Consider the following 14,540-nt stretch of genomic DNA (forward strand, 5'->3'; position numbering starts at 1 on the left):
CACAGGTCACTTACTCTGTGGTGTCACCATACATTCCATCAAGCGACATTTCTTTAATCTCTTTTTGTCTGATGGATTTCTAATTTCTCTGGGACTCTTACACTTCAACCAAATTACCAAAATCCTAAATATTTGCAGGCACTGTGTGTTAAGTCCCCTCTAAGCCAATGAGGTAATGTTTAGTTAATAACAGATTCCAGCTGAAAAATGCAGAAGCTAATACCGGTAAGCTCATGAGCACAAATGTGAGAAATATGTGGTTACTGTTACTGAAACATGCATTCAGGTAAACTGCAAGGGGTGAGTTTTTGGGCCTTATGCTTTGGGGAGCAGGGATATGTCGGACAGGGGAAATCTGCACCTCCCTTGTGGCATCCAGAGAAAAACACAGGGAATGTCAAAAAAGTTAAATAAAATTTTGGACCTCTTCTGGTCTACTTATTCCTACTTGGTTGGTCACAGCAGCTTTCCCGAGCAGGCCTTCTGGCCATTGATGTTGTCAAGTCCCAACAACATCACCAAAACCCAATCTCCACATTTAATGTGGGAAAAGATAAGTCCCATTAGCAAATTGAGATGCCAGCCTACCCAGTTTCTAGCAGATGGGCAGAACTAAAATTGTATTATAGAAACAGCTTTTGTTGGAAACACTGGGAGAAAGAAAACGCGTGGACAGCTTTTTGAGGAGGAGGAAAACAGAGGGCCCAAGGAAGAAAGGGAGGTAGGGGGATCCATTTGAGAAAATAGGGAAAGAGATGAGGATCTTATCCAAGCAATATGGGTGAGCACAGAAGGAAACACAAGGAATTTTGGCTTTTGCGGATCAATCTATCCAATTTGCTTGCTGTTGACATCAATGAAAAGAAAGTTGGGCAGAACTGACAATAGGTAGCTTATTTGAGGCTTTTCTGCCCACACCCAAAGTGAATACTGCCCAAGAAGCTATTTTCAGGATGCTTGGAGAAAAAGAGACTCTGTTCCGTGGTGAAAGAGGGAAAAAGAGAAGTGCTTTGTTGTAAAGGCATTAAATAAAGAAATTTCCAATGGGAATGACTCTTGAAGGGGAAGAAGACTCCTTGAAACAGAGTAGTGGCCAAGAAACCTTTGTGCCACTTGCTCAGCTGGAAGGGGATGGTTATTTTTAGGACCTCATGGACACATGTTACAAACAATATCTCCTTCAGGTCAACAACAACAACTTGAACATATCTAGAGCCTGTAATATAATAAAATGTTCCACGCCGCTTCACGGGGAAATTAAAGAACAAAACATAACACCAAGCCACAAAAGGAAATATGAGGGCAGATGACCAAGAGCTTTTTCAAAATTAATTTACAGGATGTAGGCATCGCTGGCTAGACCACCACTTATTGCTCATTCCTCATTGTCCTCGAGAAGGTGGTGGTGAACTGCCTTCTTGATCCATTACAATTCCTGAGATGCATGTACAACCACAGTGCTGTTGGGGAAGAATTGATCAAAAGGACCTTCTTAAAGGAGGAAGGAGAAACTAAAAGGCGGAGAGGATTAGAGAGGTTATTCTAATATTTAGGGCCCAGGTAGTTGAAGTCATGGCCATCAATAATGCGGTTAAGGGGGCATGGAGTTGGGGGTAGGGTGTTAGTGTGGATAGAGGACTGGTTGTCAAATAGGAGGCAGAGAGTGGGGGTCAATGGGTGCTATTCGGATTGGCGGATGGTGACTAGTGGAGTGCCCCAAGGGTCGGTGCTGGGGCCTCAGCTATTTACCATTTATATAGATGATCTGGAGGAGGGAACCAAATGTAGGGTGTCGAAATTTGCTGATGACACCAAAATTGGTGGAAAGGCAAATTGTGCGGAGGGTGTGGAGAGTCTGCAGAAGGATCTAGATAGGCTGGGCGAATGGGCCAGGAAATGGCAAATGGAATTTAATGTTGGCAAGTGCGAGGTGGTCCACTTTGGTAGGAATAATGGTAGGAAGGATTATTACTTACGTGGAGAAAAACTGCAGCAGGCGACGGTGCAGAGGGACCTCGGGGTCCTTGTGCATGAGTCGCAAAAACCCAGCTTGCAGGTGCAGCAGGTGGTCAGGAAGGCGAATGGGATGCTGGCCTTCATCGCGAGGGGGATTGAATATAAAAGTAGGGAGGTCTTGCTGCAGCTGTAGAGGGCCTTCATCGCGAGGGGGATTGAATATAAAAGTAGGGAGGTCTTGCTGCAACTGTAGAGGGCATTGGTGAGGCCGCAGCTGGAGTACTGTGTGCAGTTTTGGGCGCCGTACTTACGCAAGGATACTTTGGCCTTGGAGGGAGTGCAGAGGAGGTTTACTAGGCTGATGCTGGAGTTGAGGGGGTTGAGCTATGAGGAGAGGCTGAATAAGTTAGGCTTGTACTCATTAGAGTTTAGAAGAATGAGGGGAGATCTCATTGAGATGTATAAGATGATGAATGGGATGGATAGGATAGAGGTGGAGAGACTCTTCCCGCTCAGAAAGGATAGTAGGACTAGGGGGCACAGCCTCAAGATAAAGGGGGGGCGGTTTAGAACGGAGTTGAGGAGGAACTTCTTCACTCAAAGGGTGGTGAATCTCTGGAATTCTCTGCCCGTTGAAGTGGTGGAGGCTACCTCGCTAAATATTTTTAAGACGCGGGTTGATGGGTTTTTGATAAGAGAGGGGATTAAGGGTTATGGGGAGAGGGCGGGAATGTGGAACTGAGCCAAGACAGATCAGCCATGATCTTATTGAATGGCGGGGCAAGCTCGAAGGGCTAGTTGGCCTACTCCTGCTCCTATTTCTTATGTTCTTATGATACCAGGGTTAGTGAAGGACAGATATTTCAGATGGTTTTGGGGGAATGAGGAAATTGCAGATATAGGGAAAAATGAGGCCTTGGAGGAGTTTAAGAACAAGGATGAAAACATTTCAACTGAGATTGCTTAACCAGAAGCCAATATGGTTTATTTAGCATAGGGGTAATAGGTGAACGGGATTTGCTTTGATTTAGGACACATACAGCCAAAGTTTGGATGGCGCAACATTTATGAAGAATAGAACATGGGAGGCCAGCCAGGAATGCACCAGAATTGTCAAGTTTAGAGACAACAAAGCATGGACAAGGGTTTCTTCAATGAAAGATTAAGATAGGGTAAAGTTGCCAATTTTATGAAGGAGGATTTAGACAATTTTAGTTATGTGTGGTGGTCAAATATAACATCAAAGTTGTAAACAGTTTGCTTCAGCCTTAGACAGCTGCTGAGGAGAAGGATGGAATTGGTAGCTGGGGAAGAGTTTGTTAAGTGGAATATTTAACTGGAGGGATGTTTAGTCAGAGGAAATCTCTGCGCACCAAGTACTGGATGTTAAGCAAGCATTCTGACAATTTTGAGACAGTGCAGGGATTGAAAGGTGCTGTGTTGAAGTAGAGCTGGTTATCATCAGCATCCATGTGGAAGCTGAAGTATTTTTGGATGACATTGCTGAGGAACAACAAGAAGATGAGAAACATGAGGAGCTCAAGTTGGGGATACACGGGAGGTAAGGGTATGGGAGTGGGAAGAAAGAAGAGGAGGATGGTGTGACCAACTATCTGAAAGGTTGCAGGCAAGTTGAGAATCAATCATAGATCAGAAGCATAAAAGGTTAACAGCACAGAAAAAGGCCATTCAGTCCATTGTATCTGTGCTGGTTTCTAAAGGAGCAATTCATCAAGAGCAACTTCACAGCTTCACACCTGTAGCTGTAAATACTCTTCCTTTTCAAATAATTTCGTCCTGAATGCCTCAATTGAACCTGCCTCTGCCACAAGCTCAGGCAGTATATTTTAAATCCTAACCATTAGGAGTAAGATTTCCATGTGTGTGAATAAGATTTCCATGAGTGTGAATAAGATTTCCATGATGTCGCCATTGCTTTTTTTGCCGATAATCTTAAATCTGGGCACTCCAGAAATGGGTACAATGGGGACAAGAAGGTATAATTTATCTTGGTAACAGGAACATCAAATGCCATTTGTGGCTTCGACAAGAGCCACTTGATATTTTGGCATGGATGGAAACCTAACTAGAAACATTCAAACATGGAGTTTTAGAAAAGGTGGGCACAGATTTGGAATGCAACAACACTTTCAAGGACTTTGCAGAAGAAAGAGAGATTGGAGATTAGGCAACGATTGGTTTTTGGGGAGAAGGTACTTCCTGATGGCCATTTGAGTAAGGGACAATACCCAAGCAGAGACAACTATTAACAATATCAACTAACATGGGAGCCAGGAAGGGAAGTTGAGCAGTGTTGTTTATTGGGTCATCAGCAATTCATCTTTGCTGCAGAGATTCAAGTTTTGTTTAAAATATTTATAACAGCTTTCAAAGAAAATGGGAGAATATTATCCAGTTTCAGCTGAAGATAATCAGCTGAAGTTGCTTAGTGATTGCGTTTTGTCACTCTGAAGTCAGGACTATGCAAATTACTCTGCATGGGGCCAAGAATTTCTCTTTAATTCGTGCAATGAATTGCTAGCACAAGCCTCAGAATTCTTTCTGAATCACTGCATGTGGCTGGATTCATTCAGCTACATTGATCCTTCACTTTTCACCAAACAGCTCATCATGTGGGCAATGAAATAACATTTATGCAAAGTACGAAACAGCTCTGGAGATCTGTGTTCTGCAAACAAACCTTGATGCAGCCTGGTTCTCAAAACCACAGTAAAGTCAAAGATAAACCTGCCGACATTTCTCTTCAAAATACATTTTCCTCCCAGAAGGGCAAGAAAATAAATATTAAATTAGTTTTCTCTAGCAGCATGATGAATAATGTTTTATTGCCAAAACAAATATGTGTTAAATGATAAGATGGCAGTTATGTGGCTGTATGGACTTATAACTCAAAATATTGGGCTCTGTTTGAACAAAGACGTCATGAATCATTTTGTTCACAGCACAGTGAAACTGATATTAAAAGGTACTCACTTTCACAGTCTGCCCAGCTTCTGGACCATCCTACAAAAAATAATAAGGGAAAAACATGGGGTGTTAATGATGTCTTTGACAGTGAATTAAAGTACTCATTTGAAAAGCAGCTGAAACGGGATGATCTGAACAATTGTACACTATTGCAATCAGTTTTCTTTATGACATGCCGAGCAATGATATTGATGCTGAAAACCACATTTGCTGCCAGAAAAATTATAAAAAGCAGTCACTGCTGTTTGAAGGGTAAGGGTTTGAACAGAAACTTTTTGCAAATTTCTCAAAGAAATTGCCAGCATATTTATTTAATGGCTTTATTTCTGAACAAGAGTATATGGTAAGTTTCTTCCATTTAAAATAAACAAACACATATTTTAAGATTATTTCTCACCTCTTTTCAGAAACTGTCCCAATATTTACGGTTGAATTTAATATCAGGAACTTATTAAAATATTTTTAAGTTTCTTTCCCTCATTCAGCCAGATGGAAAGGCTGCTCAGAAAGAAAGTGGTGACTGAAGGCCACAGCCGGAGAATGCAACAATTGAGAAGATTGTGGGCTGGAGTGATTGAAAGGGTGGACAAGGCTCAGAGCACAGCTGAGAGGGGTGAGGGAGAGAAGCTATGAGGAGTTGGGGTTGGTCTCCTCCGGAAAAGGAGACACTGTGGGAAGGGGGAGACTGCAGCGAGGAGGAAGACTATTTGTGCTTCTCGAAGACCAATATGGAAATTTTTGAAGAATGTACCAATAGCAGCAACACCCATACCTGAAAATGAGGTTACAATCTTGGGAAACTGCTGCATGCATAACAAACAACAGAAGAAATGTGCCATGGACAGAGGTAAGTGCTCCCACAATCAATGAATCAAACCAAAGCTCTGCATCGAAAAGCCGTACCACATTCAGTCACGAATAGTGGTAGATTACTAAAGGGTGGACGAGCCTTAATGAACAACCCTATCAACTATAACAGCAGTGCACAGCATGTCATTGCTTAAGACAAGGCTGAATCATTGTCAAACATTTGGGGGTGAATTTTCCCTTTCCGCCCGCCACAGAAATCGTAGCAGGTGAGGGGCGGACCATGAAAAGGTCTGTCAACTTTGAGTGGGGTTTTCTGGTTCTAGGGTGACCGCGGCTGGAAAATCACACCCTAGAAGTGCCAAGTGAATGATCCTTCTTGGACTCATTCTGAATTCTCCAGCATCACAAGTATCAGTCTTCAACCTGTTCAATTCGGTCCATATAAATCAAGAAATGGCTGAGTTCAACGGACACAGAAAAGCCTATGAGTCCCAATTAATATTCAGTAGTAATGCTGCAAATCTGTGCTCCAGAACCAGTTGCACCTTTAATAAATTTGTTCCAGGACACTTAAAGGTAAAGTTGCCATAGTCCCAGATGACCATCAGCTGCTTTTCCTTTCAAGGAGTGGTTTTAACCTCAGAATCACCACACCCTCAGTGAGGCGCAAGGCTGAGAAGGTGAATAGCCTCAACCAGTCCAGGACACTTACAACACTGGCAACTACTCAATAATATGGAACAATTCCCAGGGATGGCCTGTCCACTAAAAGGAGGCCAAATTTAACATGGCCAATAATGATTTCATCAGCAAAGAGATGGGAGATGTCATCAACAGTGCTATCATTTGAAATTTATTCTACAATAATCAGTTTATCAATACTCAGTTTGAGTTTTACCAAAGCCATCTAACTTTAAATCTCATTATAGTTTTGAAGCAAAGTTACACTCGGGACCTGAATTCCAGAGGATGATTGACTTTGGCACTAAAGAGCCCAAGCAAAGCTGAAGCCAATAGGGACTGGTAGAAATGCTTTAGTGGTTACAAACAAACCAACATTAAAGAAGATGGTTGTGGATTGAAGGAAGCTATGTGGCAGGGGGTTCTTCTTTTGGGAATAAGATGTGGAATAAAAACATGAGTTAAAATGGAACTGAGGGAAAAGCTCAGTGACAGATGGCTAGCTTCATTCTCCTCTCTCAGTCTGCCTCTATGTTTCACTTGATTGCCTTTCTTGCAGTGAACAATGAATGTAATCTTCTAGGATTATGCCACTTCTGTCAAAATTTTGTCTTGAAAATTCAAGCCATTTCTAACATATTTACATAACCGACACAGTGACTGTCAAACATGTGAATGCTCAGTGCAGCAACCATGGGAAATGACAGGAAAGATGCAGCAAGTAAGCATCTTTCAATCTATCAACTGAACAGTACATTCTTCATATTCCTCAATAGTACAATCTTTTCAATACTGTATTGTATGTTGCAAAATTAAAATATTTCAGTAAGGTAACTTCATTCACAATTCAAAGGAAACAGTTACTTTCTCACCAATTTTTACATATGTGCCATAGAAAGCCTTCTTTCTGGATGTATCATAGCTTGGTATGGCTCCTGCTCTGCCCAAGACCACAAGAATCTACAAAGTGTTGTGAATGTAGCCCAGTCTATCACACAAACTGGCCTTCCATCCACTGACTCTATCTACACTTCCCGCTGCCTCGAAAAAGCAGCCAGCATAATCAAGGACCACATGCACCCTGGATATATTCTCTTCTACCTTCTTCCTTCGGGGAAAAGATGCAAAGTCTGAGATCATGTATCAACCATCTCAAGAACAGCTTCTTCCCTGCTGCCATCAGACGTTTGAACCTTGTGTCAAGTTGATCTTTCTCTACACCCTAGCCATGACTGTAACACTATATTCTGCACCCTCTCCTTTCCTTCTCCCTTATGTATTCTATGAATGGTAAGCTTTGCATAGCATGCAAGGAACAATACTTTTCACTGTACATGTGACAATAATAAATCGAATCAAATCAAATATTTTACAAACCTGAATGGCAATGGTCAGAGATGTTACTTTGAAATGTTGCTCCACAACCGTTGCGACTTTTTGGCTTGTGTGGAATAAGTCTGTCACTTCCTCCGGTTGTAGATCTCGAAAACGTTCTGCTGGTCTGATTGGACAAACTAACACATCTTTATTGTGGGTTGTCAAGGAAACATGGCAAGAGAATCATCCGAATTTCAAAAATATCTTTGAACACAATGACACTAAAGTTATTATCAATAGCAAACATGTACAATATAGAACAACTTTTTTCTTTTGTATGTTGGCTGTAAAACTCTGTTGTTTTCTGTAAGCTTCTAAATGATATTTTAAGTGAAATTTGGCATGCCAGCTATGACAACTTTTACAGATGCATCATAGAAAGTGTCCTTTCTGGTTATATCTCAGCTTGGTATGACTCCTGTTCTGGCCAAGGCTGCAAAAAACTACACAAGGTTGTGAATGTAGCCCAATCCATCTTGCAAACTAGCGTCCCATCCATTGGCTCTGTCTGCCCTTCCTGCTGCCTCTGCAAAGCAGCTAGCATAATTAAGGGCCCCATGTACCCAGACATTCTCGCTTCCACCTTCTTCCATTGGGAAAAGGATACAAAAGTCTGAAGTCACGTACCAACCGACTCAAGAACAGCGACAGCTTCTTCCTGCTGCTGTCAGACTTTTGAATGGACCTACCTTGCATTAAGTTCATTGTTCTCTACACTCTAGCTATGACTGTGACACTACATTCTACACTCTCTTGTCTTCTTCTTGATGAACGGCATGTTTCGTCTGTATAGCATGCAAGAAATCATACTTTTCACTGTATGCTAATAATATGACAATAATAAATCAAATCAAATCAAAATCAAATTTTCAAGTCAACTCAGGGAAATACTATATTCTGATATTATGTTATTATAATGGCAGCAAAAAACATTCCCAGCTTTGCTGGAACAGTTAGTTCTCTTGGAAAAAATTGTGTTTATTCCTTCAGGAACAAAATAGATTTTGATAACTCCCCTGCTTTCCTTTCATCCAAATCTCCTTCATATCAGCAGAATTTGTGAGGCTTTCAACTTAAGTTCCCAAATCCAGCACCACACATTGAAATTTTGAGCAACAATGTCACAGTTGGTAAAGTCTAATTTACATAATCCTTAACCTGTACCATGTGGTTTATTGCTGAAAGTATGTAGCCATTCATGCAGAATATGCTAATCCACTGACTGGCACAATAAACTGAAGAGATAATGCCAGTATAGATAACACTGAAACTTGCATCATGTTCCAAAACTACACTTGAGATCATGTCACATTATTCAATAACAAGAATGTGCCACTTGCTGAAGCCATAATCATACTAAAAATTGAATCAAACTTGCCCACAAACTCCAATTCTACTCTTTGGTCCAAATTTTCATAGGGACGGTGGAGATCGTGTGGGGGAACAGGATCAGGTTTTAGTTTGCACCTCCGTGGTTCATAGATGCTATAAAAATGTCTTCAAACAGAGGCAATTTTTATAAGTAGGATGTTCAAACCATGATCTGTGGGCTTTAGATATTTGAGCAAAAGGCCTAAAGTGGCTAGAGCTATTTGGAGAGGTGGTATACATAGAACATAGAACATAGAACACTACAGCACAAACAGGCCCTTCGGCCCACGAGTTGCGCCGATCACATCAACACTTACCAATCTATAGACCTATCTATAACCCCCAATCCCATAAAACCCCATATACTCATCCAGAAGTCTTTTAAAAGACCCCAGCGAGTTCGCCTCCACCACCACTGATGGCAGCCGATTCCATTCACTCACCACCCTCTGAGTGAAAAACTTACCCCTAACATCACTTCTGTACTTTCCTCCCCGCACCTTAAATCTGTGTCCTCTCGTAGCGACCATTTCAACCCGGGGAAATAGCCTCTGAGAATCCACCCTATCTATTCCTCTCAACATTTTATAAACTTCTATCAGGTCGCCTCTCAACCTTCGTCTCTCCAGGGGAAAGAGACCCAGCTCCCTCAACCTAACTTCATAAGGCATGCCTCCCAGTCCAGGCAACATCCTTGTAAATCTCCTCTGTACCCTTTCAATAGCTTCTACGTCTTTCCTATAGTGAGGCGACCAGAACTGCGCACAGTACTCCAAATGAAGCCTGACAAGGGTCTTATAAAGTTGCAATAAAGTTACCCTTTGGAGATGTAAGGATAGGATGCAAGGATTGATGTAAGGATTCTGAAATGGTCAATAGGTAAACTATCCTTTGATGTTATTAAAAGTAGACATGGATGTGTGTAGGAAATGGATAAATGCATTGGAACTATGATGCTGTTAAGGCATTTAAATCACAACGTCTTTAAATTAAAAAGAAACAGCCTGCTTCAGTTACTTGCAATTTCAGTATGTCTGTTGACATAAACAGTACTGCAGGACTGATTCTATAATCTGTCATTATCCCAGTGAAGATCTGTAAATTCAGTTTGACTGACAGCTCCAAATTATTACGAAGGTTTTGAGGTGAGGTCATAAATACAAATGCATTTTTAATAAGTGATTATGTCCTTGAATGAAATGTTTGTTTTCATAAGTGATTAATTAGTTGCAGAATTTAAATGTAATGAATGGGTTTCTGTCAATGACTGTGGCTTTTTAAGTAGTGAAGTAATCAATAGAACCTCAGAACTTCATTTTATTTCATTTTAGCATGACTCCTGAGGTCTGCTTAAGATGGATACTTGCATGAAGGACGCAAGGGCAAGAATGGTGTTGTAGAGCATGAGTTGGCATAAGTCAGCACTAAATTGGCATAGGGACTCTGCTGGGTCATTGGGGGCTTAGCAATGAGAGTATGAGGGCCCTTGGGAGTGATGGGTGGAGGGCCATGAGGCAGGACGAATTAGAATTGACGCAGCATGGGGAGTGTGTTGGGGATGACGGATGGCAACTAGGGGTTGTTTTTTCTTTCACAGCTAGGATAAAATCCCAGAGCACCAATGTGGGCCTTTTAAAACATTCAGCTTGGCAAATGGCTGCCACCACATTATGCGGTGGGTCTGACACCAGTTAACCCATGTGGCCTCCTCCTGAATACCAAAACATGCCAGAACAAAAATCCAACTGTCCTGCACTTTTTCGCAAATTGTTTAAAGTTTACTTATTAGTGTCATAAGTAGACTTACATTAACACTGCAATGACGTTACTGTGAAAATCCCCTCGTCGCCACACTCTGGCACCTGTTCAGGTAATTTAACATGGCCAATGCACTAATCAGCACGTCTTTCAGATTGTGGAAGGAAACCAGAGCATCCGGAAGAAATTCACACAATCACAAGGAGAACATGCAGACTTTACACAGCCAGTGACCCAAGCCGAGAATCGAACCTGAGTCCTTGGTGCTCTGAGGCAGCAGTGCTAACCACTATGCCATGTGGAGTCCTGAATTTTCCTGACAATGAACTTCCAACTCTGGAACAAAAATTTGCCCCTTTGCAAGTAAAAGATGCCGTAATTTATTTGAAGGTAATTAGTCATCTTGTTATTAAGCTTGGTGAGCTGCATCATACTCTATGTAATAATTAGAGTATCAAATAGAATATTTATTACATAGATCTCTATGTAACAAATCTCAGTTGAAGTCTTATCCTTTATGGAGTGGTTATATTAATAATAATTAGTCTCAGTAATGTGATGATCTACAGTTTTACTCTGCTCTTTATCTTCAATTCATTGAAATACTTCATACTGAGAAATGTTGGCTTGAGAACAAACTGGAGCACAACTTATTTAGTCACTCATTCAAGGTAGATCTGCCAGAAAATATTGCTCCCTTTTTATAATGCATTAAAAAGGGACACAGCCTTAACGAATCTCTCAATCCCCATCTGTCGTTTTGATTGCAAGTCCAACATTATGAGGTTCTTCTTTAAAACTACATTTGCTATTTTTAACTGCAGATTCAGAGGCCAAAATCTTTATGATTTTGAATTGGGCTGTTCATGAGATATTGATTTAACACTTGCAAATTAAGGTCAAATCACCTCTGGTTCAGTCACAATTTGCTGCACAAGTAACAAAACTGATTGAGCAGAAATTAATTTTGACTTTTTTGAAATCGTAGTACTCTGTTGGACTATATGTTTATATATATATTCATATTTTATTTGTATTCAAGTAGTGGGGTATATAAGGTCCAGGATACATTTTGATTTGTTTTGGTGAAGATCTAGTACAAATATGATGGGCTGAACAGTTTCCTGACATGCTACAAACTTTCATGATTAAGATTTTTTAAATCAAATTTTATTCCTTTTATACTTTGGATCACATTGAGTTAGATATCAAATCCCTACAATATGTTATTGACATCCAAGTCATTTTCATTTTATTTTGTCTTAAAATACACAAAAATACAAATCTATAAAGTGCAGAAGTGATAAAATATTTTAATACACAAATTCTTTTTGCTTTAACTCTTCATCTTTTTCACTTTTCCTCTCATGGGCTTTCTCCTATCCTTTACTGTCAAAAAATATTTGTGCTGCATAGACCAGTAAGCTGATGGTGTGACTCAGTGTTTTAAATGATGGTAGTCACAGTTAAATCTATAAAGTTGGAAAAGCCAAAGGCTTTGAAATGAGCTAAATAAGCAAAACATATAGAAATTATAAGCATGTAAAACCTATTGTTTTCATTGAGGGTCTTGTTAGAGACTGGTTCTATATCCATATCTGAGTACAGTATACACGGCAGCTCAAATAACCTTCAGAGTAATTTCTACTAGTACGTGACAAACATTCACCAATTATCCAAAAAGCTATTAAACAGAACCCATCAGCAATGGACCACATCGGACACAATTTCCTTGATGCATGACAGGGGCTATAGTGTACAGACAGGCAACGAAACTAACAGCAATATTTTCTTGTGAAGAAGTTGTGTACAGCATAATTAGATTACTTTAACAATCAAAAATTCATAAAACAGTCCTAACCCTTTCCTGCCCATTGCCAAAACCAACAGAAAGGGGAAACGTGTAACATGCTGGTTGTCATGTACTTTGGAAATCAGCCAATGTCAGCCAAGCCTATCCCAACAATAACTACTGGTCCTACTTAAGCAATGGAAATCTGGAATAGTATAGTGTGGTGGGTTCTGTTCACTGTTTTGGATCTGGTTCATGCCTGATAAAGGTTTTAATTATATAGCCCAGAATTCTCCGCAATGAACATACATACAAAATAGGAGCAGAAGTGGGCTATTTGGCCCCTCGAACTTGCTCCATCACTCAATAAGACCATGGCTGAACTGTTTGTGTTTCAAATTACACATACCCCCAATAACCTTTGATTCCCTTGTCTGACAAGAATCTCCCTACATGCATCTTGGGAATATTCAGTGATCCCGCTTCCACCACCTTCTGATGTAATGATGTAACTTATGACGCAAGTCTAACATTTTGCAATACATTCTGGGGTGAAGTGAACATGCACAGTGACATTTTTAACTGTTTTGAGTTCCATATTACTGCCCTGCTTTCAACTGAAAAGCAGAAAATTGAATAAGGGCTCAGTAGGCAAGGAGTAACGTCAATTTGTAGCCGAATGTCGTGAATTGTTTAGTTGTATCCTTCTTCTTCTAGTAGAATGAAAAGCCAATTCTTAAAATACATGTGTTCTTAAAATGCAAGTGTTCCTAAAATACATTTTTCCAGCTAACAATTATGCCTCCAGTTTCTCGCTACAGTGATTCAGCAAATTGTGTGTTGCTGAAACAAGAGACACATTGTTGAAGATTTTCATTCAGGACAGATGCAAGAATGGAAAATTTAAGAACAACAACAACTTACACTACATGAGAAAAGGGTTTTGTTTGGTTGGCAGGTTCATTCAATTTGATTGATGCCATGGATGTTTCCAATACAAATCTTTTGGCTTTATTCTCCTTCTTGATTCAGGGCTAAAAAAATTCTTCAAACTTTTGTTCCAAGAACAGGGCCAGGATACTTCAGGGATTGAAGTTTTCCTTCTTGCCATTTGAAGAGTTAGTGGTAAACACATTCCCGCCCAAGCTAGTTGCTCTGCAGCCATTTCGCACTTCAATGAATATTAATTGGCTGGAGGCAGAAAGAAGTTCTGACCCAGAGAGCTGTCAGCCAATCAGATTGGCTGGCAGTTCTCTAGTGACTGCAGCACCAGAAATGGCAGCAGGTAGGGCTATGATAAAAGCAGTCCACGTGACTTTAAATTCTGGGAGTTGAGGACCACGTAAATGTTGGGAGTGGCGGATGTGTATACAAAGTACAAGATGCACTGCAGGAACTCACAAAGGATTCTTAGGCAGCACCATCAAAATGCACAATCATCCCCATTCAGCAGGACAAGATGCCTGGGAACCTCATTACCTGGAAGATCCCCTCTCTTGTGCTGTTGTGATGATCAGCTGCTTACTGATCCTGTTCCTCTTAAGTGACCAGACAAAGAATTTCAGAGCTTTGATACGTCAGCCTTTGATTACAAGATCCAGTATGCACCTGCTGGTACAATCCAGAGTACAGTTACAGAATTACACAATCAGGTATACTTCCAGATTCAATTACAGGTAATTAGCATATGCCAATCAGAGACATGCCTTTGTATAGAAGTTATCTATGTCCACTCACAAATATTGATTAGGTTTACAACATGCATAAGCTACAAATGCTGTGAACCAATCACAACATATGCACATCT

The 14,540-nt window shown here is 40.6% G+C and overlaps 1 protein-coding gene across 5 annotated transcripts in view; it reads right to left on the minus strand.

The window, feature by feature from the left end:
- fhit (fragile histidine triad diadenosine triphosphatase) overlaps positions 1 to 14,540 on the minus strand; it is a 1,046,244-nt gene that overhangs the window by 316,535 nt on the left and 715,169 nt on the right. For all 5 annotated transcript variants that reach the window (XM_080186306.1, XM_080186302.1, XM_080186303.1 and 2 more), the window contains 2 exons: positions 7,813 to 7,958; positions 4,951 to 4,980 (listed from right to left, as the gene is read on the minus strand). In XM_080186306.1, the coding sequence (XP_080042432.1) occupies positions 4,951 to 4,980; positions 7,813 to 7,958 (176 nt within the window). The remainder of the gene's footprint in view (positions 1 to 4,950; positions 4,981 to 7,812; positions 7,959 to 14,540) is intronic.

This window comes from Carcharhinus amblyrhynchos, chromosome 3 (assembly GCF_965287045.1).
Source record: "Carcharhinus amblyrhynchos chromosome 3, sCarAmb.v2.hapA, whole genome shotgun sequence".
Classification (NCBI taxonomy): domain Eukaryota; kingdom Metazoa; phylum Chordata; class Chondrichthyes; order Carcharhiniformes; family Carcharhinidae; genus Carcharhinus; species Carcharhinus amblyrhynchos.